General features: G+C 53.1%; 1 protein-coding gene across 5 annotated transcripts in view; it reads right to left on the reverse strand.

Moving 5' to 3' along the window:
• The window catches only part of Tmtc1 (transmembrane O-mannosyltransferase targeting cadherins 1), a 173,161-nt gene that overhangs the window by 128,318 nt on the left and 19,882 nt on the right, over positions 1 to 24,961 (reverse strand). For all 5 annotated transcript variants that reach the window (XM_060384532.1, XM_060384531.1, XM_060384533.1 and 2 more), the window contains exons 3-5: positions 19,601 to 19,674; positions 18,069 to 18,245; positions 16,534 to 16,737 (exon numbers count right to left, since the gene is read on the reverse strand). In XM_060384532.1, the coding sequence (XP_060240515.1) occupies positions 16,534 to 16,737; positions 18,069 to 18,245; positions 19,601 to 19,674 (455 nt within the window). The remainder of the gene's footprint in view (positions 1 to 16,533; positions 16,738 to 18,068; positions 18,246 to 19,600; positions 19,675 to 24,961) is intronic.

Here is a 24,961-nt window from a genome sequence, read left to right on the forward strand (position 1 = left end):
TTAGACCTTTAATGAAGTGCTCTTCATTCCCCCGAGTGGGGCGGCAAGCCAAGGCAAACACGCTGAGGCACCTGCAGACCTGCTCCTCCAGGGCAACCGGCCCAGACTCCACCTGCGGCGGTGGGAACTTGTCCTGACTTCCGCAAACTCACCTCCAGCCTCAACCCAGCCTCACAGCACACTCAGCTCTCCCGTCACCTCAGGGTTCTACCTGTCACTTCAGGATTCTATCCTGTCACCTCAGGATTCTATCCCGTCATCTCAGGGTTCTACCTGTCACCTCAGGGTTCTATCCCGTCACCTCAGGATTCTATCCCGTCACCTCAGGGTTCTATCCCGTCACCTCAGGATTCTACCTGTCACCTCAGGGTTCTACCTGTCACCTCAGGGTTCTATCCCGTCACCTCAGGGTTCTACCTGTCACCTCAGGGTTCTACCTGTCACCTCAGGGTTCTACTTGTCACCTCAGGGTTCTATCCCGTCACCTCAGGATTCTATCTGTCACCTCAGGATTCTATCCCGTCACCTCAGGATTCTACCTGTCACCTCAGGGTTCTACCTGTCACCTCAGGGTTCTACCTGTCACCTCAGGGTTCTACCTGTCAACTCAGGGTTCTATCCCGTCACTTCAGGGTTCTACCTGTCACCTCAGGATTCTGTCCCGTCACCTCAGGGTTCTACCTGTCACCTCAGGGTTCTATCCCGTCACCTCAGGATTCTATCTGTCACCTCAGGATTCTATCCCGTCACCTCAGGGTTCTATCCTGTCACCTCAGGTTCTATCCCGTCACCTCAGGGTTCTACCTGTCACCTCAGGGTTCTATCCCGTCACCTCAGGATTCTATCCCGTCACCTCAGGATTCTACCTGTCACCTCAGGATTCTACCTGTCACCTCAGGGTTCTACCTGTCACCTCAGGGTTCTATCCCGTCACCTCAGGGTTCTACCTGTCACCTCAGGGTTCTACCTGTCACCTCAGGGTTCTACCTGTCACCTCAGGGTTCTATCCCGTCACCTCAGGATTCTATCTGTCACCTCAGGATTCTATCCCGTCACCTCAGGATTCTACCTGTCACCTCAGGGTTCTACCTGTCACCTCAGGGTTCTATCCCGTCACCTCAGGGTTCTACCTGTCACCTCAGGGTTCTACCTGTCACCTCAGGGTTCTATCCTGTCAACTCAGGGTTCTATCCCATCACCTCAGGGTTCTACCTGTCACCTCAGGATTCTGTCCCGTCACCTCAGGGTTCTACCTGTCACCTCAGGGTTCTATCCCGTCACCTCAGGATTCTATCTGTCACCTCAGGATTCTATCCCGTCACCTCAGGGTTCTATCCTGTCACCTCAGGTTCTATCCCGTCACCTCAGGGTTCTACCTGTCACCTCAGGGTTCTATCCCGTCACCTCAGGGTTCTATCCCGTCACCTCAGGGTTCTACCTGTCACCTCAGGATTCTGTCCCGTCACCTCAGGGTTCTACCTGTCACCTCAGGGTTCTACCTGTCACCTCAGGGTTCTATCCCGTCACCTCAGGGTTCTACCTGTCACCTCAGGGTTCTATCCTGTCAACTCAGGGTTCTATCCCGTCACCTCAGGGTTCTACCTGTCACCTCAGGATTCTGTCCCGTCACCTCAGGGTTCTACCTGTCACCTCAGGGTTCTATCCCGTCACCTCAGGATTCTATCTGTCACCACAGGATTCTATCCCGTCACCTCAGGGTTCTATCCTGTCACCTCAGGTTCTATCCCGTCACCTCAGGGTTCTACCTGTCACCTCAGGGTTCTACCTGTCACCTCAGGGTTCTATCCTGTCACCTCAGGGTTCTATCCCGTCACCTCAGGGTTCTACCTGTCACCTCAGGATTCTGTCCCGTCACCTCAGGGTTCTACCTGTCACCTCAGGGTTCTATCCCGTCACCTCAGGGTTCTACCTGTCACCTCAGGGTTCTATCCCGTTACCTCATTGTCACCTCAGGGTGACTCTGCCCCAGGCTGAATCCCGGGTGTGCCCCAGGAAGAATGTCCCCGGGCAGGGAAAGCCTCCTAAACACAGAGCAGAAGAAACAGAAAGGTGAGGTCCACACACGCAGCCAGACTTGTGGGCATGAACACTGACGACGCAGAGGGGCTAAGAGGGTAACGAGCTGGCTATGCCAACACCAAGACCGTGTTCAAACCAGTGACCACACGAGAAATCATGGCTTGTGGTGCACGAGAGCAGTGCACAAGGAAAGGTTCAGCCTGGGAGTAACAGGGCCTGAATGCTTCAAGCAGGAAAGAGCGGGGAAAGGAAGGCTCAGGGCTACCCTCGGCCGCGTCTCTGAAGGCTGCTGAGGTTTTGCATGTGGCTCCGGAGCCCCAGGTCATGGCAGGATGCTTGGGGACATGGGGACCAGGCCCCCACATCGGTCTCAGACACCGAGTAAGAAGGTTTGTTTTTGTTGTTTGGTTTCGGTTTCCAGTTTCCAGTTATAGTCGCTGTGGCAGCAAATCAATCTCCCACCACTGAGAAAAGGGGGAACAGAGACTGGGGACCTACGGAAGACAGAAGACTGACTGGCCCCGCGGGCCATACTGTCACTGTAACTGTGGGAGCCCTCTGAGAAAGGAGGGGACTTTGTCAAGATGCTAGAGGGGTCTCCATGACAGAGTGCAGCTCAGGGCTGAAGTTCCAAAGTGTAAAGCAAAGGGCACCCCATGGCATCCTGAGCATCAGGTTCTGCCTCTGGACCCCATGACCTGCTCGTGACAGGGCACGAGAATCAAGGACAAAAGAAACAGTGCCAGTTCCTGGCAGTGCGTCAGACCTGGAAAGGTGCAACTGGCAGCAAAGCCACACTCAGGGTTGGCATCCAAGCCGTGAACTGGCAGAGGGGCCGGGCAGGCTAGGCCAGCCTACTTCTACGGAGTGTGTGGACAGTATGGATGGCCCGGGGGCACACAGTCAGGACGGCAGGGTCTGCAGCCCGGGATGGGCTGTAAATGCCACCCACTACTCAAGGCCCACTGGGGAGCAGCTCCCGGACCAGCTCAGGACACCTGAACTGGACACTACTTGTAAGTACAGAGCCTGGAGCAACCAGAGCGAAGGTCTGCAAGGCTGTTTTACACCTACTCCTACCACACCGCCATGCGCTGGGAGAGACCCGCTTCTTGGTTCTGATCTCTGCCCCCAGCTCACTGGTGGACCAGGCCTCGCTGTGTTCTGGGACCCTCTGCCTCTGTTTCCGTCAGCCACGTGACCTTAGCAGGCTCGCTGGTGCTTTCACCATTGCTTTTGTCTTTGAGGAACTGGAGGGCATGATCTCCACAAGAAACCCAGGGGACACCGGATAAGGATTTCTGACAGTGGATGAGGTAGTCCAGGGTAGATGAGAAAAGAGGCCAGAGCATCAGGAATGTCGACACATCGCCGCCGCGGCCACCGGGCTGGTGCGCTCTCACAGCGTGCAGGGCACAAGGGTGAACCAGACGCCACAGAACGGGCTCTGTGGAACAAGCTCCCACCCTGCCCTGCATGGCCCTCACTGCTCCCGGCTTGCAGCCCACACGCCTGAAAAGTTGACAATGAGTGAATCCCTCTCAAACGGGTATCGAACCCTCACGGTGCAAATCTCACCCCAAGGCTTGGCACCAGGCAAGAAGCCAGGCGGCACGGGCAGGCCACGTTGGTCGTGTGGCAGGGTCCCGGCTACTGCCCACAGCGGGTCTCCTCTCCTGCTGGCTCATCCTCATCCCCACCTTCAGAGTACACCCACCCCTCTTCTAGATGTGACCTGACACAGTTGTGATCAGGACGGCTTCACACCTCCCTGTGGGTGTGAATTTCTTACCAGCCTCTCTGTGTCTCCTCATCCTCTCAGCCTCAGGCCCATCAAGAATTTTCCTCCAGTCGGCACGCCACACCTCAATTTACCAGCCTCAGCGCGGCTCTGCAGCTGTGGTTCCGTCTGGGAGCTTTAGAGCTTTCCATTCCTTTGACAACCCAAGGCTTCCCCGCTCCTGGCAGTTTCCACAGCACCTTCGTGCACTAGCGCTGTTTACCTGTTTTCCTTTGGAGGCCTGTACTGCACTTGCTGGGAGACGGCTTGCTTCCACAGTGCAGCGAGCCTGCGTCCTTTCATCTGCTCCACAGTAGACAGCGTCCTGAAAACCATGCTATGGGCTCTGCTCTCCCGACAGGCCCACAAAGACTATCCATTGACAACGAGTCTGGGCTGGGAGACGGCTCAGTCATTAAAGCGCCTGCTCTTCAGGCCTTGACTCTCTACAAAAAGCTCGGCCCCTTACAGAGACAACCACGCTCTCCTGTGCTTTCAACCCCAAGCGGAGAAGGCAGACAGAGGCATAGCCCTGAAGCTCCAGCCAGCACGCCGGAGACACACTGGCTCAAAACAAAACCAAGACAGGCAGCAGCTGAGGAAGAACAGCTGGGGTTGACCTCTGGCCTCCATATGCACAGGTGTGCCCTGACTAACACATACACACACGTGAAAATGCACTAACTATATCATACACACGAGCACACTCCAGTCCTTCCCAGGGCAACAGTGTCTTCTGTCTTTGTAAAGTCCTGTGTTTCTCTTAACCTTCAGGATGTGATGTCTGCAGAGACCCTTTATTTCTTCAAGAACACCCTGGGTGCTGACCTCTCTCGAAGTGTGGCAGGCCTTTACCAACCTGAAGAGCAGCTGCATGCTCTGACTCTTTCCAGTGGGCTCTGGGAGAAGCAAGCATTCCATACTGGTGACCCCTGACCTCTGCCTTTGACCCCAGGCCAGCCCTCCTCCTGTATTTCTGACACTTGTAGCATGCAGACAGGTGGTCTGTGCAGATGAGCCTGGTGGTCACAGGTGACACCGACAGCTCTACCAGCTGTTACTCATAGTTCTACAGAACTATCCACATAGCTGTGAACACACCCAGGAAAAGACTTTAAGAATACACTGACCGCCTTTAGCCCGGGAGATAGTACTTGTGGAGGAAGCATGAGGACCTGAGTTCAAACTCAAGAACCTTCGTAAAAAAGCCAGGCATGGTGGCAGACGCATAATTCTGGTGACAAGGGGACAGAGACAGTGGCTCCCCGGAGTTCGCCAGCCGCCCAGCACAGGCTAACTGATAGGCGCCAGGCCAGTGAGATGGATAAACAGAACGGGCATCTCCTGAAGAATGACAGCAGGTTTACCCGGCCTCTGCACAGGTGTGCTCAGACACACGCACACGATCAACACAAAAGGGCACCCCACTTGTGCAGAGCCTTCACCACAGGGTGGCCGCTGCGCCTTTACATTCCACCTAGTTTTGTTAACGTGAAGCTTTTGTTTTCCATTTTGCAGAACAGAAGATGCTGCGGGAGGCACTTCCAGGAGACACAGCTCCCCGTGATGAAGGGAGCCTGGGGTTCTGGTCGGCGGATCTTTTGAACACTTGCTCTGTGACTTTAGCGCTTTGGTTTTGTTTGAGCTTGCTTTCTGACGGTGCTTGGCTTCCGTTACAAGTGGCAGCTTCTTCCAGGCTGAAAATATCTAAAAGTGTCAAACACTGAGTCATATCCCAACCATGCTTTCACTCAGCCTGAGGTGAAGGTGTCCTGGGTCAGGGAGCAAAGGCCCAGACTCTGACACCCTCACACGAACGCAGGATGCTCTGGGAAGCTGTGACGTTTCCAGCAGAATCAGCCTTCTGTTTGGGGAGCAGCACAGGGCTCTGGAGTCTCTCCTGGGGGTGTCTTCTGGGAAATCGCTGGCCTTCCTGGGTGTCACGATGAAGTTTGTAAGGTTCAGATGGTCAAGGCAGCAGAAGAGTCACGAGGACCCTGTGAGTTCATCTGTGGAACATTCTTAAAACCATGCCTGTGTGAGTGTGCGTGTGCATGCGTGTGTGTTCCATATAATCTAGGAGGAACGCTAACCTCATCACCCAGGTGCGTTTAATGAATGCCAGGAAACGTACAGGAACCACATCAGCAGACATGAAGAAAACTGACTGTGCATGCCGGGAGAACTGTGACACGGTGGCGAGTCCAGCTGCTGGCTCCTGAGTGTGCTGGGAGAACTGTGACTCAGTGGGTGAGTCCTGCCAGGAGCCGCTGCTGGCTCCTGAGTGTGCCGGGAGAACTATGACTTGGTGGGTGAACCTGCTGGGAGCTGCTGCTGGCTCCGCTGGCTTTGACACCGGAAGGGAAGGAGAGAAACCTGTGCTGTCTCTGCAGCGGCTGCATCAGGTGCCGGGAAAGAGCAAGGCAGGTGAATCAGCCTTGTTGCCCAAAATCAGACCTCTCTGGATTACTGGAGATTCAAAGATGTCCCAACCTGTGGCCTGAAGGACCAGACCAGACTGGATGAAACCTTACGATCCTGGGAACACATTTTCCTCCCAGCTACACACGCCTCCAACCCACGTCCTACGTGGAGATCCAGCGTAGGAGCCGGTTAACTGACGAAGCTGTGCTGCCAGGGAGGAGGTGGTCCTGGAAAGCATCCTCTTACAGAAACCCCCGATCCATCCCCACCCCAGGGAGCTGGGAAGGAACCATGAAAAATGCAGTGCTGAGAAAATCCCTTTCTGCCCTCTGCTATTGTATTCCTTAGAGAAAGAAAAAATGGAGAAGATAAATTAAATAGGAACACAGAACTCTAGGATGCTATTTCTCACACTCTCAATATTTTAAATTTCTCAGACAGAGATGGAACGGCAGTCATTCTCACTGTCATCATCTTTCTTTAGAAACAAATGGCGGAACACGTGATGAGGAGCCTGGTTCACGTGTACTCGAATACCTCCATGTCCGCATGGGTAGGGCGCTGGGCCCATAATGCATCACCACAAAACGTCACTCCTGAGAGACTCCATAGCAGGGAGACACGACCTTCCATGACCACTCCACCACTCCAGCCCTTCCATGACCATTCATTCCACTGCTCCAACCTCAACTGCGAACGCCAGGCGCTGAGGCTCAGCCGCTCTGTCCTGGGCACAGAAAGCTCCCGAGGAAGCAGCTGCCCTGGACGTTGGTCCACTCCCTTCCTCACCGTGGACCACCCAGCCAGCCCTGGACCAGCCCTGATCACTCAAGCCGGAAGAGACATCCGCTCATTTCCCTGCCCCTTAGGAAAGTAACTACCTGCTCCAAAACACAACAGCTGCACAGACATAATCCATAAGAGAAATAACGGTTTCTGGCAGAAAGCTGAGTACACTGAAGGACTAACAGGAGGAGGTTAGCAGCCCTCGGCACTCGGTGGCCATGCTATCCGGGGCGACAGTCATGAACTGAGAGGGTGAGCTCAATGGAGAGGTGGAGATAACCACGCTTTGATTCTGATGTCGTGATTGATATTCTAACAAGAGCAGCACAGGGAAAGGAGGGACTGTCAGCTTTACAATCTCAGTCCATCACTGAAGGGAAGTCTAGGCACGGACTCGAAAGCGTTGGAAACAGCTGTGCCCATGCTGCCTGCTGAATGGCTGCAACAGTCCGGAGCACCGTGCCTTGGAATGGGCCTGTTTACATCAATTAACAGTCAGGACAGCCCCCAGAGACAGGCCCAGAGGCCGGCGCAGCTGGGCAACTCCACAGTGGACACTTTCTCCTCACGTGACTCTCATTGTGACAAGGTGACAGGTAAAACTAACCTCTGCAGCCTCTCCCTGGGGCCGGGAGAACTGTTCACCTGCAGGTCCTGACAGCTTCTCTTAAGAATAAATATCCTGCAAAACTACAAAATTCACATTTTCACAGAGACTGAGGCAGGAGAATCACTGCAATCTTGATGCCAGCCAACGCTAGCCTGAGCGATAGAATAAGGCCCTGTCTCAACAAACAAACAACACACTCTTTTATGTAAACTTAATACATGCATTATAGTTGATATATATACATATATACATTTTGATACAACCTTAAGAGAAAATATCAAGCTTTCACAGCTACACAAAACTCAGTCACGTTTTCAAAAAGTCCAAAACTACCATTAAGTCATTCTGAAAGCTAGAAGCCCTGGGCTCACGGTTTCCTGGAGAGAAATCAGAGGAGCACACACAGCACACGGCTTAGCACTCGGCTCAGTACGCCAGGTGCCTGGGCACCACTCTGGCTCCCTCCAGACACCCACCCCCCCCCCCGCCTCATCCAGAGCTGCTCAGGCCTGACTGGGCCTGGAGGGACCACACCCCGTCCCAGCTCACTGTCTCAGCTTAACAGACTCGGCTAGAGCCAGCTGTCCAGGCTGTGGAGGACCTCGAGCTGTCCTCCCTAATTCTAGCCTGTGTTTCCCACTAACAGGGAAATCTCCCCTTTATCTGCATGATTTCCTACCTCTGAGGAGCTAGTCCAGTCTGGACCACTTTATTGACTAAATCGGGACACAGTGATCATAGCTCATCTTTTATGTAAAACTGAACTGAAAAGGGAGATGTGAAGACAAGATGAGTTTAGAATGCAATACTCAGGTAACAAAAACCACTTTTTAAAAGAAGGGAGGGCAGCTGGGGGCAGGAGTGATCCCAGGACTCAGGAGGCAGAGGCAGGCAGATCTCTGTCTACCAATCAACCAGGACAGCCAAAGGCCACACAAGAGAAACTCTGCATGGGGGGTGGGGGGATGGGAGGGCTGGCAAGACAGGCTGTGAGTGAGGCGCTTGATGCCAAGCTTGATAACCTGAGTTCAATCCCCAGAACTCACATGGTGGAGGAGAGAACCGTCTCCCACAAGTTGCAGTGAGTGCTATGGTGCACACACATACACACAAAATAAAAAACAGAGAAGTGGGCAGTGGTGGCCACACTTAACCCCAGCACTCGGAGGCGGAGGCAGAGGCAGGGGGATCTCTGTGAGTTTGAGGCCAGCCTGGGCTACATGGAGAAACCCTGCCTCGAACAAAACAAAACAACAACAAAAACCAGATAAATAAATGTACCAAAAGAATAAAAAGTAAAATGATATATTTAAATAAACAATCAAATGAGATACCAAGAGTTCTAGTAAGGCTAAAACAAATAAGTGCATCGATGGTCAGTGTGTCCAGAAACTAGGCTCACTGTAAAGCCTACGTGACTCCTTCCCGCCAACAAGCCTTCAGATGTGCGTGTGCTGGGAGCCCGGAATAAATGTGCATTACTCCAATGAATCAGTGACCTGACAGCTGCTTCAGGACATCGGAGGGCTGGCAGCCGTGTATTTAATCTCTAGAAGTTAATCTTTTTAATGCTGACATTTCCCATCCATCCATCTGACCTACGTTTCAAAGACTCAGGCAGTGTAGGGTCTAGAGCAGAAAAGGAGAGGAAGGGAGAAAATGACAAACAGCAGAAACACGTCCTGCTGCAGTACCCTGGAGAGCCCGTGGGACCCACTTCTGCATCAGCCTCAGCTTCGGGCTCCAGTGTCACGGAGACCTCGGAGCGACAATTAAACAGCAGAGGCCTCAGGATCCCAGAAAAACAGCAAACCGCACAGCCCCACCCCCTCCCTGCATCTTCCAAGAGAAGTCAGTGCAGGACAGGGAACACGTGGGAGGGAGAGCAGACCCGCAGCTGTCCTCCGCCCTCCACCTGTGGACTGTGCAGGTGGTCACACACATGCACACTTAACTAAGTCTATGAAAACAAATGTGGAACCAGGTGTGCTGGTTCATCCCACACTGTAAGGACGTCACTCAGGCACCTGTGCCAAAAAGTCTGTGTCTGAAGCCAACCTGGGCTACATAGTGAGATTCAGTCTCAAAGGAAAAAAACAAATAAATAGAGGGGTTGAGGGGAAGAGTAGGAAGAGAAAAAGGAAAGAATAACAAGGGAGAGAAGAAAAGGATAGAGCAGAGAAAAAGGGGAAGGAAGGGAGGAAGGAGAGAAGAAGGGAGAAAGGGGGAAGGAGGGAACAAAGGAAGGGAAGGAGGAAGGAAGGAAGGAAGGAAGGAAGGAAGGAAGGAAGGAAGGAAGGAAAGAGGGAGGGAGGGAGGGAGGGAGGGAGGGAGGGAGGGAGGGAGGGAGGGAGGGAGGGAGGGAATGAAGGAAGGAAGGAAGGAGAAGACAGAGAGGAGGAAGGGGGTAGATGGGAGGAAAGAGAGAAAAGCAAGAGCCAGAGAGCTCAGCAAGTGCTGCACACCCTGAGCCTGCACACCAGCCTGCACACCCGGAGCCCGCACACCAGCCTGCACACCCGGAGCCTGCACACCCTGAGCCTGAATACCCGGAGCCTGAACACCAGCCTGCACACCCGGAGCCTGCACACCAGCCTGCACACCCGGAGCCCGCACACCAGCCTGCACACCCGGAGCCTGCACACCCTGAGCCTGAATACCCGGAGCCCGCACACCAGCCTGCACACCAGCCTGCACACCCTGAGCCCGCACACCAGCCTGCACACCCGGAGCCTGCACACCCGGAGCCCGCACACCAGCCTGCACACCCGGAGCCCGCACACCAGCCTGCACACCCGGAGCCCGCACACCAGCCTGCACACCCTGAGCCCGCACACCAGCCTGCACACCCGGAGCCCGCACACCAGCCTGCACACCCTGAGCCTGCACACCAGCCTGCACACCCTGAGCCCGCACACCAGCCTGCACACCCGGAGCCCGCACACCAGCCTGCACACCCGGAGCCTGCACACCCTGAGCCTGAATACCCGGAGCCTGAACACCAGCCTGCACACCCGGAGCCTGCACACCAGCCTGCACACCCGGAGCCTGCACACCTGGCGCCTGCACACCCTGAGCCTGAATACCCGGAGCCTGAACACCAGCCTGCACACCCCGAGCCCACACACCCGGAGCCCGCACACCCTGAGCCTGCGCCCCCAGAGCCTGCACCCCCGGAGTCCGGGGAAGGACACACTGCCTCTCCTTTCTTCATCTGCAGCTCTGGGAAGATCTGGAAATAATCTTCCAAGAACAAAAGGCAAAACAAAACAACCCCAAACACTCCTTCTGAGCACGCTGTTCCTGACTTCCACAAACAGTCAGGCCAGGTAGTAATTTGAGTTCATGGTCAAGACACTCCGTCCCGAGCCCCCCCCCACCCCCGCACTCGCACGGGAAGCCATCTGGCATCCTGAGGGCTGCGCCTTTCCCTCACAGCTGCAGACCACGCAGGGGGCTGGGGAAAGCCGCTCTGTCCTCGCTCTGTCCCATCAAAGCTTTCAGCACCACACGCTGGAGACACCTGTTCCATCCCAAAGCTGCCGTCCAGCACAAAGAGAACCCACTTGGAACCAAACACAAAGCATGAACAAAAATCATTACCAAGATTTAGCTGTTGGTGACAATACACGTCACACCACTCACGAACCAAAATACCAGTTAACACAAACATCAGTCCTTCCATGGAGCTTTGGCTGATTGTTTTAATTATTTTCCAATTGTGCTACTTTAATTGCCTTTATCACCTAAAAGTCAATACTGGCACTCCTTTAAATACTCTAGCGATACCTATGCGGGCTAAATCATCAAAGGCGAATCCGTAATGCTGGGCTTCTGGTGGAGCCGACAGCTTTGGGGGTTTCAAAATCAATATTCCCCCCAAGCCCACTGAGAGAATACAGACCATGATGTGGGCAATATGAACGAGATGAAAAATTCATACGTCCACACCAGAAGGCACATCTCCCTAAGGCTATCTGGGTCACCAACTAAAACAAAAACTCATGTATCAAAGTCTTTCTTTACCAGCTTTCCCTCCTTACCTGCTTGTTACAGTAACATTTTATTCTGTCAACTCCAAATGCAGCAGCACTCTCTATTAAGCTGGGTATCACAATGGCTGTGGCCCCAGCACTCAGGAGGCAGAGGCAAAAGGATCGGGAGGTCAAGGCTAGCCTGGGCTACATATGTGTTGTTTTTACTAGTCTCAGAAGTAAACACTAACAGGGACGTTTGGAAGCCCCGGGGGACAGCACACACTGGTTAGTGGAAGACAATCACTCTACTCTCCCATTACATACGGACACTTCCCGCCGCGACCTCGGCTGTGTTTGTCCTTCATGTTCTGCCTCCTTCTAGCACACTGTAAACTCGTAAAATAAAGTTGCCAACACTATAAATAAGTCAAACCAAGACTAAACAACTTCCCTTCATAAACACAGCAAAGAAAAAGCGATGCTGGCAAACAGCAAAGGATGCCAAACACTCTTTTCACACCAGCCTTGACATAAAATAACGTGTGTGTGTGTGTGTGTGTGTGTGTGTGATCGTAACACGTGTGAAGATCACAATTAAAAGTTTCTCTAAGCTCACGTCACACTGACTCCTTTGCTGCCTCCCACCCTGACGGCAGGGGCAAGCACACAGGGGACAGCTGAGGAGTCGCTGAGACCCGGTGCGGCGGTGGGCTCGGGGCGTGGCAGAGGCTCCAGCTCCACGCCTGTTGTGCGGTGCTGGCCACCCACAAACAACCGTGTTGCCCATAATACCGACCACGAGGAAGTCCTGGCCGCTTGATTCTTGCCCATTAGAAGGGAATTTTCCAGTCACTTGTGTTTCCACAGTTCTGTTTTCCTTCCGTTGGACAGACTGACCTTCAACGCCCTTCATCAAGTTTTGCTGCTTTCCAGGTGTGTGTTGCACACTGGTGCGGCTGCGCCGATGGCAGGATACACGCAATACACAGCGTGTGAGCAGAGCACACGCCAGGCAACTGCCAGAGCAACAAACTCAAGTCCAAACGAAACCAGTGGTTAGGACCAGCACGGAATAACATCTCGTGAAGGAGATTTACACACCCCTGTATATACTGTCCCGAACTGTCGGTGCTCCTGGAACTGTCCGTGCTCTCATCAGGAGCATGCCGCGGGCTACAGTGCACAGGGGAGGGGGGAGAATCGGCTAAGTGACTACAGGATTGACTGACAGAGAAAAGAAAGCAGCAAGCTGCCAGCGACCCTGAGACCTCCTCCAAGCTCAGCAAACGGAGTGAGAGCTGGTATGGCCTTGAAGCCACAGCTGCCGAGCTCTGAACCACAGATGGTGTGAGCCGAGCTGCTAGAGACAGACACCCGAGACCACTCCCCAGAGCCCACGGGTGACGGTGACAGGTTTGAGTGCCAACGAGAAATGCCTGCACCGGGGTGGCCCTCTCCTCTAACCTGTCCCCGTGTCTCCACCTGGAAGCAGACGTCTCTCTTGCTGGCCCCTACACTGAGAAGAACGGATCAGCCCATGACAGCAATTCGCAGGGGACACAGCCCGCCAAAAGCAGAAGCCATTCAGGGCAGAGCAGAAGGAGGCCTCAGACTGCCAGGCCCCCCAAAAGCATCAGCTGCTCCCAGAAATAAAAAGAGCGTCGCCTCTGTGGTGGGCGATGGGTGTGCGTGATGGGTGGGGGAGAGCTTTCAGCCTTAGCGTGGAGCCAGCCAAGGCTCAGCCAGGACGGAGCAGGAAGTCAGCCAGCTCGGGGGACGGCGTCTGCCGCACGCGCACTGGGCCTGATTGTTGTTCCCACCGCTCTCAGCATAGTTAAAAACCGCGTTCACCTCCTCCCTCTACAGAAGAAAATGATTCTTCCGGTAAATTCCATACTTGAAATAAATTACTCTCACTAAAAACTTGAAATTTACACTCTCTCCAAATACAGCTCATGCTAAGCGAGCCTTATAACCCTGACACCATCGGAGTATTTTTAAATAAGAGTTTAATTTATTTTAAAAATGATCTTATAGCAAATTTCCTGCTGGGTGGGCATGGGGTGCATGCCTGTAGGCTCAGCACTCAGAGTGTCTGAGCTGGCACCAGAAAATACAGACCACCACGCAGGGGGGCCAAATGAGAGTCCTTCGTCTGAGGAGCCCGAGAACAGGCTCCGGTCACGGAGAACCGTCAGCCCAGCGACGTTTACAGCGGGCCACAGCCCAGCAAGGAAGGACGGGCTGCAACCGTGGAACAGCCTGAAGCATGGCTCCTCAGAAGAAGGGGGAAGCCGTGTCTCCTGTCAGACAGGAGTGGCTCTGGGGGAGGTGAAGGCAGAGCAACGTTCAAGGAAGGCCTGCTCTGGGTCCTGAGCCTCAGGCAGCCTCTGCTGCGTAAACCCCTGTCTATCTCAACAACCACAAAAATATCAACAAAGATGGAAATTGTTCAGCATTTCCCTCATCCCTACGGCAACCACCACCACTCAACCTTCCCAACGAATCCTGTCCTTCTCCGGGAGAAAAAATGCTGACGTGGTTACTTCCCGTCTCCAGAACTATAGAATTCACCCGCTCCTCTGCAGCCCAATCACCAAAGGGTACAGGGCCAAGCAAAAATGCAGTAACACCCTGTGCTGAAGAGACTCAACAGGCCAGGGAGACGCGTGGGGCACCCACAGGCCTAAGATCATGAACGGGATCGGGTAAGCCTGAGACAGCTCCCTGGACACGGAGAGGTGTAAAGCTCTTTGACAGTAAATGAATGCAGGGCCAATGACCAGCGTAGTGGTGTGCAACTTGTCATCACCTGACAACTTAGTTCAATCCACTGGAGCCACACGGCGGAAGGAGAGAACAGACTCTCACGTTGTCCTTTGCTGTCCACACTCTACACACACAAAATAAATAAAATGAATAGACATTTTCATATAATGGTTTGGATTGTGCTCGTGGATTTGATCGCTGTGGCTCTCCACACTGAAAACAATGCCTGGCGTGCACAGCAGGGGCGAAGCCTGAGGTGTGGATACCAGCGGTTACACTACAACAGAAGACGCCCACGGCCTCGCTCCCTGCTTCCAAGGACACCCCACACCACCCGCTCTCCAGAGACCCGCCCAATCACACACTGCACTCGTGCACAAAACATCCTAACCAAAGGCAGCTTGGGGGAAGAGGCGGTTATTGGCTCACACCTCAAGGTGGGGCCAGGACCCAGAGCAGACCCTGCAGGACCTGCCCACCACTCCCTCGAGGGCTGAGCCCAGCCACCTTTTTCTGCCGCCCTGGGCCAGGGGTCCCCTCACATCAGTTAATAATTAAGACAATTCCCCACATAGTTGCCGATCTGACCTGAGCGGCTCCTCAGTTCAGTCTTCCCTCTGAGGCTGACTCCGCATCTCTGACGCATCCCTCAACCCGCAGACAAGGGTTAGGCCGTGGGGCCTGGCGCTCAGGGGAAGGGTTAGGCTATGGTGCCTGCTGCTCAGGGGAAGAAGAGGGCTGCAGGCATCCGTTTCCCTGTTCCTAGTGTGTAGTACAAAGGCTTTTTGGTGCTGATAGACAACCCGGCATGTGACTCTTAGGCTAACAGGGAAAGCAAGGGGCTATGAGGCAATGCTGTCCCCAGAGCCAGGCGCCTCAGGGGCAGGCTGTCGTCGCCTCCCCGGACACAGCAGCTTTACCCAACCACATCTCACAAAAGTACAAGCAGAGTTTTCAAAACCAATTTCAATAACAATAAGTTTACACTCAAACGAATACGTGGCACAGCCTTCCTTCCCCGGGAGGGAACGTCCATCCTAGCGCGGCGTCCTGCCCATTGAGGCTGTGCCCATTGGCAGCACTGGTGGCCTGGGAGAAGCAGAACACAGTCTGCCGGCGCTGGTAGCCTGGCTCTCACCAGCCCTCACATGCAGACCCACGGATGACTGCATGAATCGCTCCAAGACCACACAGGCCAGTAGGTAGAGACCTCCACTGAGGCACCACGTCCTCACCAGGACTCAAAGCCTGACGAGCAGCAAAGCCCAGGTCTGAGTGACACAACCCAGGGTCAGCCCCACCTCCAACACATGCTCGCTTTGAGTGTGGACAAGGTTTGTGCCTTCGAAGAACCCAGTGTTCTCCAGTCACGGGAATGTAACATCACCCTCAACAGCCTCTGTGACAGAAATGAGGTAAACAGCAGGATGGGCACGACTCCCACCACCCAGTAACAAGCTTATGTCAGCTTCCCAGTGAACCTGCTTTGCTGGTGTCAGGGGCTAACAGTGGATTGAAACAGCAGTTGGCTAATTCTTTAGGAATATTGCAAGCCAGATATTAAGGCCAGCCATCATTAAAGCTAAAGACATATAAATTTAAACTAACTGCATAAAAAAACTCCAGGCATTAATTAGACTACACAGCAAACTGGGCTCTTGAGAGGCCAAGTGTCTGTTGGATCTCAGTTACTCCAAGCCCAGTGAGGTCAGACCACATCTGCCCACACAAGGACCTGCACCCCACAGACAAAATTTAAAATAAAAATGCAGAAAATCCCGACATTCTTCTACTTAACCTCTTTCCTCCTGTGATGTCACCGCCAGGTCCACTGTATTCTTTTTCTTATGGTTGATTCCAATCCATTCCTACGCCCCTCCTACTCATTTATCTCTCAAACACTTAAATAACTGTTAGGCAAAGACGACACTCAGAACCTGAGTCCAGCTGCTGGCAACACAGAGCAAGTTACCACCCGTAAGAGGTTCCAGCACTCAAACTACCTTCCCAGCCCACCCTGAAAGTCCCCAAGCCAGGACCCTTGAGGGGAGGAAGGGTGCCCGAAGAGCTGGCCCAACACTTCAGCTCTGCAGATAGCACGGGCGGCAGCCCTGGGCACCAGAAAGGAATACGACCCAGCTCCATACCTCATCAAGGACCACAGCGCCCGTGGGGACACAGGAAGCGCCCTGCCCCGGGGCGTGGCTGGCAGCGGTGAGTGGCAGCCTCCCCAAGCGTCTCTGGGTGGGACGCGCTGCTTTCTGCTCTCCCGGTGTGGGTGGGCTTGCTGAGAGGCGGGCTGGGGGCTCCCGGGCCGCCCCAGGCTGTGCTGACAGGTCACCCCATTGCTCCTACAGCTCACAAAATTGAGAAGAGAACAGGTCAGACGCAATGACAAGGACTGTAACAAGAGCAGCCGTCCCCTGACCCCTCACTAAGACCCCTGAAAGGGTGTGTTCTTCAGTCCCGAGCCCCATTTCTGCTGCTTACAACTCTCTGTTCTCAAAAGCAGAGCCGCATTGCCAGGTCTGTTCAGCTTATTTTGACTAGCACATAGTCACTGCGCAAGCTGCTGGGTTTCATGGGGATATCTGCATGTAAGCGTATGACGCATTTTAACCATATCCCTCCAACACCTTCCTCTCCACTTACCCCCACTTTATTAGCATGACAGCCTGCCTTCTACTCGCACATCCTATATACCTACCTACCTACCTACCTACATACATACATTCCTACCTACCTAACTAACTACATACACAACTCTATAACCCAGAAATGCGAGGAAAATATGTGCTAAGTGTCTTTCTGATTTAATTCACCATTTATGGATCTTCATTTCCTCCTTTGTGGCTGCATCCCATTGTCTATAAATGCCACATTTGCTTTATAGAGATGAACACTGAGATGGATCCCACACCTAACTGCTGTAACTAAGACGGCAACAGAGATCCAGTTCATGTCTCTCTGGAATGCTGACTTGGCGTCTTTTGGATAAATATCAGAAATGCTACAGCTGGATCACATGACTGATACTTGTTGATCGTCTGTTTGTCTGAGTAGCCTCCACAACAGTGCCCGCAGTGGCCAGGCTACTCTGCACTCCCTCCAGTGGGTGCAAGTACTCCCTTGGATCCACAACCTGTCAGCACCTGTCCTTCCTCTGCTTAATGACTACATGTAAAGCTGTGGAGAACTGTGGATCTGGTCAGGGAGGAAACTTTCAGCGTTTGAACTTCTGCTATGCCCTAGTCACTCCCCACCACAAGCCACACAGATGCACCTTTCCAGGGTGGAGGAGAACGGGGCTCCCAGCAGGCTTCCTGTCTGACCTGTGAGTGAGTGGTCACGACCAGCCAAGACAGGCTCCAGGCAGCCTCCTGAGGCTCTTCGGTCAGAGGACTAGAGCAGGCAGACGGGCTTTAGCTCCCGGGGCTCAGGGCAGCCAGAATGTGTGGACTCAGCATGGGCTGTTAATACCCGCCATTCACAACATGACTGTCTTTGTGAACCAGATGCCCTCAGGAGCACACACTCACAGGAGCTGCAGACTGGCTGTGGACTGGGCTGCTCCCCATGCCAGCTGGGACACACTTAGAAACCAAGAGCCAGAAGCTACTTTTGTCAGTTTTGGCATAAAAGGAAAAGTAACACACGACAGCAAAGGTGGGAAATGACTCACAGCTCGTCCTGCCTGTGGGAAGGGGAGAAGAGGTCATAGAGCAGGCACACGCCGAACACGGTGACGCCCGTCTCCTTCACCAGCATGGCACAGGTCCCCAGGAGCAGACTGAGCAGCAGGAAGAAGGGCGAGGCCGTGGCGGGTGAGCCCGGGCCCTCGCAGCTCCAATCCAGACTCCTGCAAGGCAAGCGGGACTGTCCTCAGCACGCGGGGCGCTGCCCTTTAGAGGAGTGTGTGGCGTGGGACAGGGCAGCGGGCACCAATGTCTCCACAGCGTTCACCAGGCACCTATTTAAAGCTGACCGCGTGGGGCGGGAGCGCTCCTGCTGGGCTGCCAAAGGGAGGGTTCGGTTCCCAGGACCCCTCAGCCAGCCCAGGACCTCCTGCAGCTGCAGCTCAGGAGAGGCCTCCCCTGCTGGGAGTCCCCTCAGGAACAAACACCAATGTGCACGCAGACACTCAGAGATTCACCTACACACTTTTAAAATCCTTAAAAATGTTGTTTAAATAGGTAAAAGTCCAAAAATATCAGCTTAAAATATAGTATGCAAATCAGGATACGATGTGGTTTGTAATGAATAAATGCCAAAAAGTCATTTAAAGCTCTAAGGTGAGGACAGACTTAGTATACAGGAGGATATTCAGTGATTAGAACACACATTACTAACAAACGCGTAAGGACGGAGAAGCCGGATTCCCTGGCACAAGCACAGATGTCCGCTAGCAAGCAGGATTCCATACTGCAGAAATGGGGGAACAGCAGGGTAGCAAGGACTAGGTGGTGACTACGGGAGCCGGGAGCCAGCTCCGGTCCTCTGCAGAAGAACAGCTCTCAACTTCTGAGCCATCATCTCCAAGCCTGGCAATCTTTACTTTAATCACAATCTCCTACGGGAATGTCAAGGTGTTTCAGTGTTACTTTCCAAACTGCAATGCTAACCAGGCCTAGGAAACATTAGCACTTCCTCGGACACCGGCACGGCCAGCTCCCTGCCCCTGGAAGCGAAGGACAAGCCCTGTCTGTCTGTGACAGCTCCTACGCACTGCGTCTCGGAACAGCTAGAACTACAGGCACAGTTGACGACAGACGCGACTTTTCCACAGAGCTGGCCACCAACCACACTTGCTCGGCCAGCAAAGCACCCGCTGCACACGCACGGGACCTCAGCTCAGTTCCCCCACATTAGACCAACCAAAGGTGTGGACGCCGTGTCTGTAATCCTGGGAGTGGAGACACACATGCTCACACACACAAGCTCACACACACGCTCTCTCTCACACACACAGGCACACAAGCATGCGTGCGCACGCGAGTGTACACAGACTCACACATACACACGCACGCGCGCGCGCACACACACAGGATAGTAAATGCTTCACAGGGGGGCTGGAAGATAACAGTTGGACACTGGGTAAAGAGGGGCTTTTGCCCTGACACCCGCGCTGAGAATGCTGCGCCCGGAGCCTGGGCACGTGGGGAGGGAGCGCACTGGCAGTGTGCAGAGCCCCGGAGGGTGTGCGGGCCCACTCACCTGTGGTAGGAGAGGAAAGCCAGCAGGAACAGGAGGCACGCCAGCACATCCGCTCTGCCCACGATGCCAGCCACCTAGAGAGCACAACACAATGACAAAGTGTGAGCCTCGAACACTCACGTCTCTGCGTCTTAGGAAACGCACTGGTTTGGGGCCAGCACAGCAGAGAGCGCACAGACAGCAAGCTGGGACCACGGGCCTCTGTGCATCACACACATTCACCCTTGCAGAGAGAGAGAGAGAAGGGAAGGGGTGGAATTTCCACACTTACCCTGTCTCTCATCTCTTCCACAGATGACCATCTCGCGTAAGTTTGTTCAACCAGCAACTGTTAAAACGCTGTAAGGGCTGTGGGCACAGCCGGGCCAGTGCAGAGCTCAGTGTGCAACGCCCAGGCTCCCGGCTCAATAAACAGCCAAACCCTGAGTGCCGGGCACTGTGCCCACCTCTGGGTGTGGGCAGTGATGGCTCATGGAGCATTTACACAGCGGAGGGAACCAGAAGCAACAACGAGGGGGACTCCTGACTGCTGGCGGCTACAAGCGCCAACACGCGTGTGTGTGCTGGCATGCATGTGTGCGAGCGTGTGTGTGTGCATGTGTGCACCTGTGGTTTCAGTCTGTCAGTGCCCACTACCCCCGTCCCATCTCAGACAGCGCCCCTGTAAGGAGGCTGGGAGACGCGAGCGCAGGGGGAGCTTCTCGGCACAGAGCGCTCAGAAATGCTCATCAAAAGTAAAACAACAACCTGAAGGAAAGGGGCTCCGGAACAGACCCGGAAACCCCAACTACACTCGCAAGGAGCACAGTGCCCTCTAAACCACTAACGGCACGAAAACCACAGTCACATGGAGGACTCCTGGGTCACGCGTGCACAGACACAGCAGCGAGCACCCGAGTGAGCACGGGGAGACGGCTCGGCTGGCCGCCGTGGGTGGTGGGTGTGCTGGAAGAGAAGGGAAGGAGGGGAGGACAGAGACGGAGCGTGGAGCACCATCGGGCCGGGAGCGTCGGTGCGCGGTGTGCGGCAGAGGCAGCGAGGCCTCTGCTCGGCAGCCGCAACCGGAGCTGACAGCGGCGCCAGGACGCTGCCGAGTGCGGCACCCACCTCAACTTCTCACAACTCAGTTTCCAGAAGACACAGACAAGGTGTGTTGAGACAGCACCTCCTTCTCCCGGGAAATCAGAAGGACGATGGTTTCCCACGATGCCACCGCGCACGCCCGCTCCTCGCTAAGGACGTGTGAGCTACCCACGTGCATGGGGAAAATCAGACAACTCACAGCGAGAACAGCCACAAGAATGGGGCTGTGCAGACCTTATAAACACAAACACACTTTAAATTACAGCGTGTCCATGTACGCTGAGACCTTCTGTCTGGGCTACACTTCAGTTTTACTCGTCATAACTTCCGTGTTCCTACGCACAGTTTACAACAGGAAACCAGAAGCTTAGCGTCCCCGTGTGTGAGTGCATTATATACCAACACTGATATTGAATTTAGGCACTTAAAATATGCATTATTTATTTAAACACAGTATATATTATTTTCATTCTCCAGTCATAAATTTTAATGTACCATGCTTCTAAGAAGTATGTTACACATTATATAATATGTATTTATATAACATTTATAAATTGCATTCAAATATCTTCAAAACTTTATACTATGTGCACTTTAATATAAACTCCACAGCAGACTGAAATGTGTATCATGCAGCAGAAAGCCAGCACTCAGGACTGCATGAGAGCGAAGCTGCGAGCCGCGCTGTCCTATTGGAAATGCACACTTGAATTATTGGTGTGAAGGAGCTGCATTGTGCAGCCCCCTCCGGCCACCTCAGAAGACAGTGTCTTCCTACAGCGGGGAGAGGATGACAGAACAAAAGCAGAGAGTGAGAAATTGGCGAGTCCTGGTAGGACCATAGCAGCCGTGTGAGCAGGGGGCTGCGGTGGGCACGGGGCGTGAGCAGGGGGCTGTGGTGGGCACGCGGGTGTGAGCAGGGGGCTGTGGCGGGCACTGGGGTGTGAGAGGGGGCTGTGGCGGGCACGGGGGTGTGAGAAGGGGGCTGCGGTGGGCACGGGGCGTGAGCGGGGGGCTGCGGTGGGCATGCAGGGCGCAGGGACGTTGGCGTGGTTTACAAGCTCCAGTACCACTGTGCTCCAAAAGATGTTTGTGTATTTCTCTCTCTTCTCTCTCCTTTCTCTCTCTCTCTCTCTCTCTCTCTCTTATTCAAGATATAAAACCGTACAGGAGAAACTGGAGCACAGTTTTAAAGACTGCTCTGTTTGTGTCTGCTGTGACTGAAGCTCCATCCTGGCTGCAGGGGCATCAGGGAAGGCTGGCCCTGCAGCCTGAGAGTGAAAGTGGAGGCGACTGAGATCTCAGGAGCTTGAGACCGAGGAGCCTGAAGCCGGGCCAGGAAAGGCGCCAGCGTTCGTGTATTGTGCACTTGTCTTGGAGGGCAGCAGACCGAGCGTTGTTCTTAGGGGGAGAAAGAAGGGGAGGCAGCGCCGATGCAGTGGAGTGAGCGCTGGGGGACAGGCAGCAGGGTGCCATGGTGCTGGTGGCTGAACCTGCCAGCATTAGCACATTTAAAAAGGCACAAGGAGGGCAGAAACACACGCACGTTCCCCAGCCACGGGCTGCAGGCCTTCATGAGCAGGCTGTACGTCAACACGGTTAAAGTGCTGCAAAGCGCTGTGAACACAACTGCGCAGAACATAAACACAGGTCACCCTAACTGCTTGGCACCAGAAATGTCTGAGAATTTTATTTTCAGATTTTAGAGCATCTTCGTGTGTAAGCAGCAGCATGTGTTGGTGAGGGGCCGAAGACTAAGCACAGAATCCACCACTAACGCCGCATACTGTCTGGGCAGAGTCTGAGGGTGATCTTAGACAATATTGCTGGTGTTGCCAGGCTTCCACTGTGACCTGTCATGTGAGGTCAGGTGGGGGATTTCCCAGCTGTCCCCTCATGTCAACACTCAACGAGTTGGGCTTTGGAGACTTTGGAATCTGAGATTTTAGGGTTACGCGTGCGTGAGCTGACGTGCAGACCTATCAGCCACAATCACAAAATTTCGTGTAGAAAATCCCTGTTAGACCTTCATTCGCCCTCAGGTTCCATGTGTTATTTTAAGGACGCTACTGACAGGGACCTTGCCAAGACTCTGTGTAGAGTTACAGATATTTATTTTATCTGCAAGAATGAGCTCCATGAGCATCAGACAGAGCGGGGATGAGTGAGACGTGTGTCATCAGCCAGGAGCCAGATCGGCTGCCGAGATCACAGCCAATTTTCTCCCAAGCCTCCTGTTCAGTCTAGGATTGCTGGCTCTAACCTTTGCTCCGTGTGCCGGCTTCCTGGGTCCTTGCTTTCACTCCTCCAAGCCTGTGATGTCTATGGAGACCAAAGTCACATTTTCATAGGAGAATCACAATAATTTGCTGTTTTTGTCTTGATCCAGAAAAGCATAAAATTTCAAAGAAAGGCCACATTAGGAGGCCTGCTCAAGAATCCCGAGGGCTTAAATGGGGTGTCCGGTCCTGAGTCTGCGATTCCCCACTGTCACCATATGCGTGCATTCAAATGCGTACTGAAAGGCAAGATCAGCCAACGTGTCCCCGCCCACTTACATGTGAACTAACTCTGCCTCCGATGATCTGGCACCTACATGCCTAGACTCATTATCTATGTTAACCTCACTTGTGACATAAGCCGAGTCAACACGCTGACACAGGGCCATGTCGACGCATCTATACAAAACCACCCCACATTTAAATTCTCCATCTTCCTGGAATAATACAATACGGTCCATTTCAGTCTGGTTTAATGAAGAAGGGAGATTTCCCCAGGCCCCCATGTCTCACTGTGCATGTTCAATAATTTATCACTAATTGTCTGTGAAGCACATTGTCTCTTCCGTCTCCCTGTCCTCTCTAGAAGCCTGAACTGCAATCTATAATTAAACAGCAGAGTCCACCTTGCTTTATAGTGTAAATGCTTTGTTGGCTCAGATTTCCACAGCTCCTTCATCTTGCAAACACAAGTAACTTCCCACCACCTTCTCCAAATAATATCCTCTCCCGGCTCTTCAACACCTGTGTCTCTTTAATCGTGTTCCTATGGATTTTCGTATTAGCACAAAAGCCCCAGAAAGCCCTTTCCGAAGCTCACTTTACTAATAGGATCTGCCTATTTCTGAAGAATCCAACCTAACCTCTATCAGGCTTTGATCACACTGCCCATGGCTGCCTTGCGTACTCTCTCTCTCCTCAGCCAATGAATTAAAACTCTAACTGCACAGTTGATCTTTCCTGCAATAACTGTCCCCAAGTACAGTACACAACTGTAGCTTGTAAATTTGTCAAAAATATAATATCACCCTGGGCTTCAATATGGCCAACACTGCCAGGAAAAGAAATCTGTGGTTATTTTTCTTCATATTATGTCCACAAAGAGTATTAGAAAGTTAGGTATTTCATAACATTTACCAAACTACTTTTAAAAACTAAGAGGATCAAACCCCTCACACACCATAAATGCTGGCATTTCAGAATCGGGCTGTATTATTCCATGGGAGCCGGAGCAGCCCAGGCTGCCCGTCTTCTGCCTAAATCCAAGAGCTTTCAATCTTTCCCTAGTTCATTGAAACTGCATTCCCTGAATGTCAGGCTGGCTGGAAGGCTGCACACATAGCCAGGGTGACCTTGCACTCCTGAGTTTCCTGCCTGCACTTCCCAGGTGCGGACACCACTGCCCTGGCCATCACACCTGCTGAGCCATGGAAACCTCTTTCCATGGAAACCTCTGCAGGGTTCTCTTCCTGTGACCTCACATACCGGAGTGCTACCTCCCCTCAGCATTTTCTCTTGATGCACTGCAGAGTGATGTTTAGGTATATTTTATGTATCATACTACCTCTTTATAATGAAAATACATATGGAATCTTTTTGGTCTGTGTGTGTATGTTGCAAAACATGGAACTCAGGACCTCACACATACTAAGCAATTACTCTAGTACAGAGCTATATCTACAGTGCTTATTTTTTTTTTTTTTGCTTATTTATTTTTAAAATTTCCTGGGATAATCACATTTCTCCACATATTATATTTTAGTTACGTATTGGTTTTCTGGTTAAAATTCACATACTAGACATGAAGGTGAGCAGGTTAGTAAGTGTGGCTGGGTTTGGTATGTGCAACTGGTCTGCCTTTTTTTAGGAGAGCAAGACAATTCTCAGTCTGGCTTCCACCTTTAGACTGTTCCCATGGATGAGAACAGCAGGATGTATGTCCCAGGCTTGATGCTGTGAGCTCCGAAGTCAGGTAACTCCCACACAGGGCCCGCCAGCT

The sequence above is a fragment of the Meriones unguiculatus genome, chromosome 5, assembly GCF_030254825.1.
Source record: "Meriones unguiculatus strain TT.TT164.6M chromosome 5, Bangor_MerUng_6.1, whole genome shotgun sequence".
In the NCBI taxonomy this organism is placed as follows: Eukaryota; Metazoa; Chordata; class Mammalia; order Rodentia; family Muridae; genus Meriones; species Meriones unguiculatus.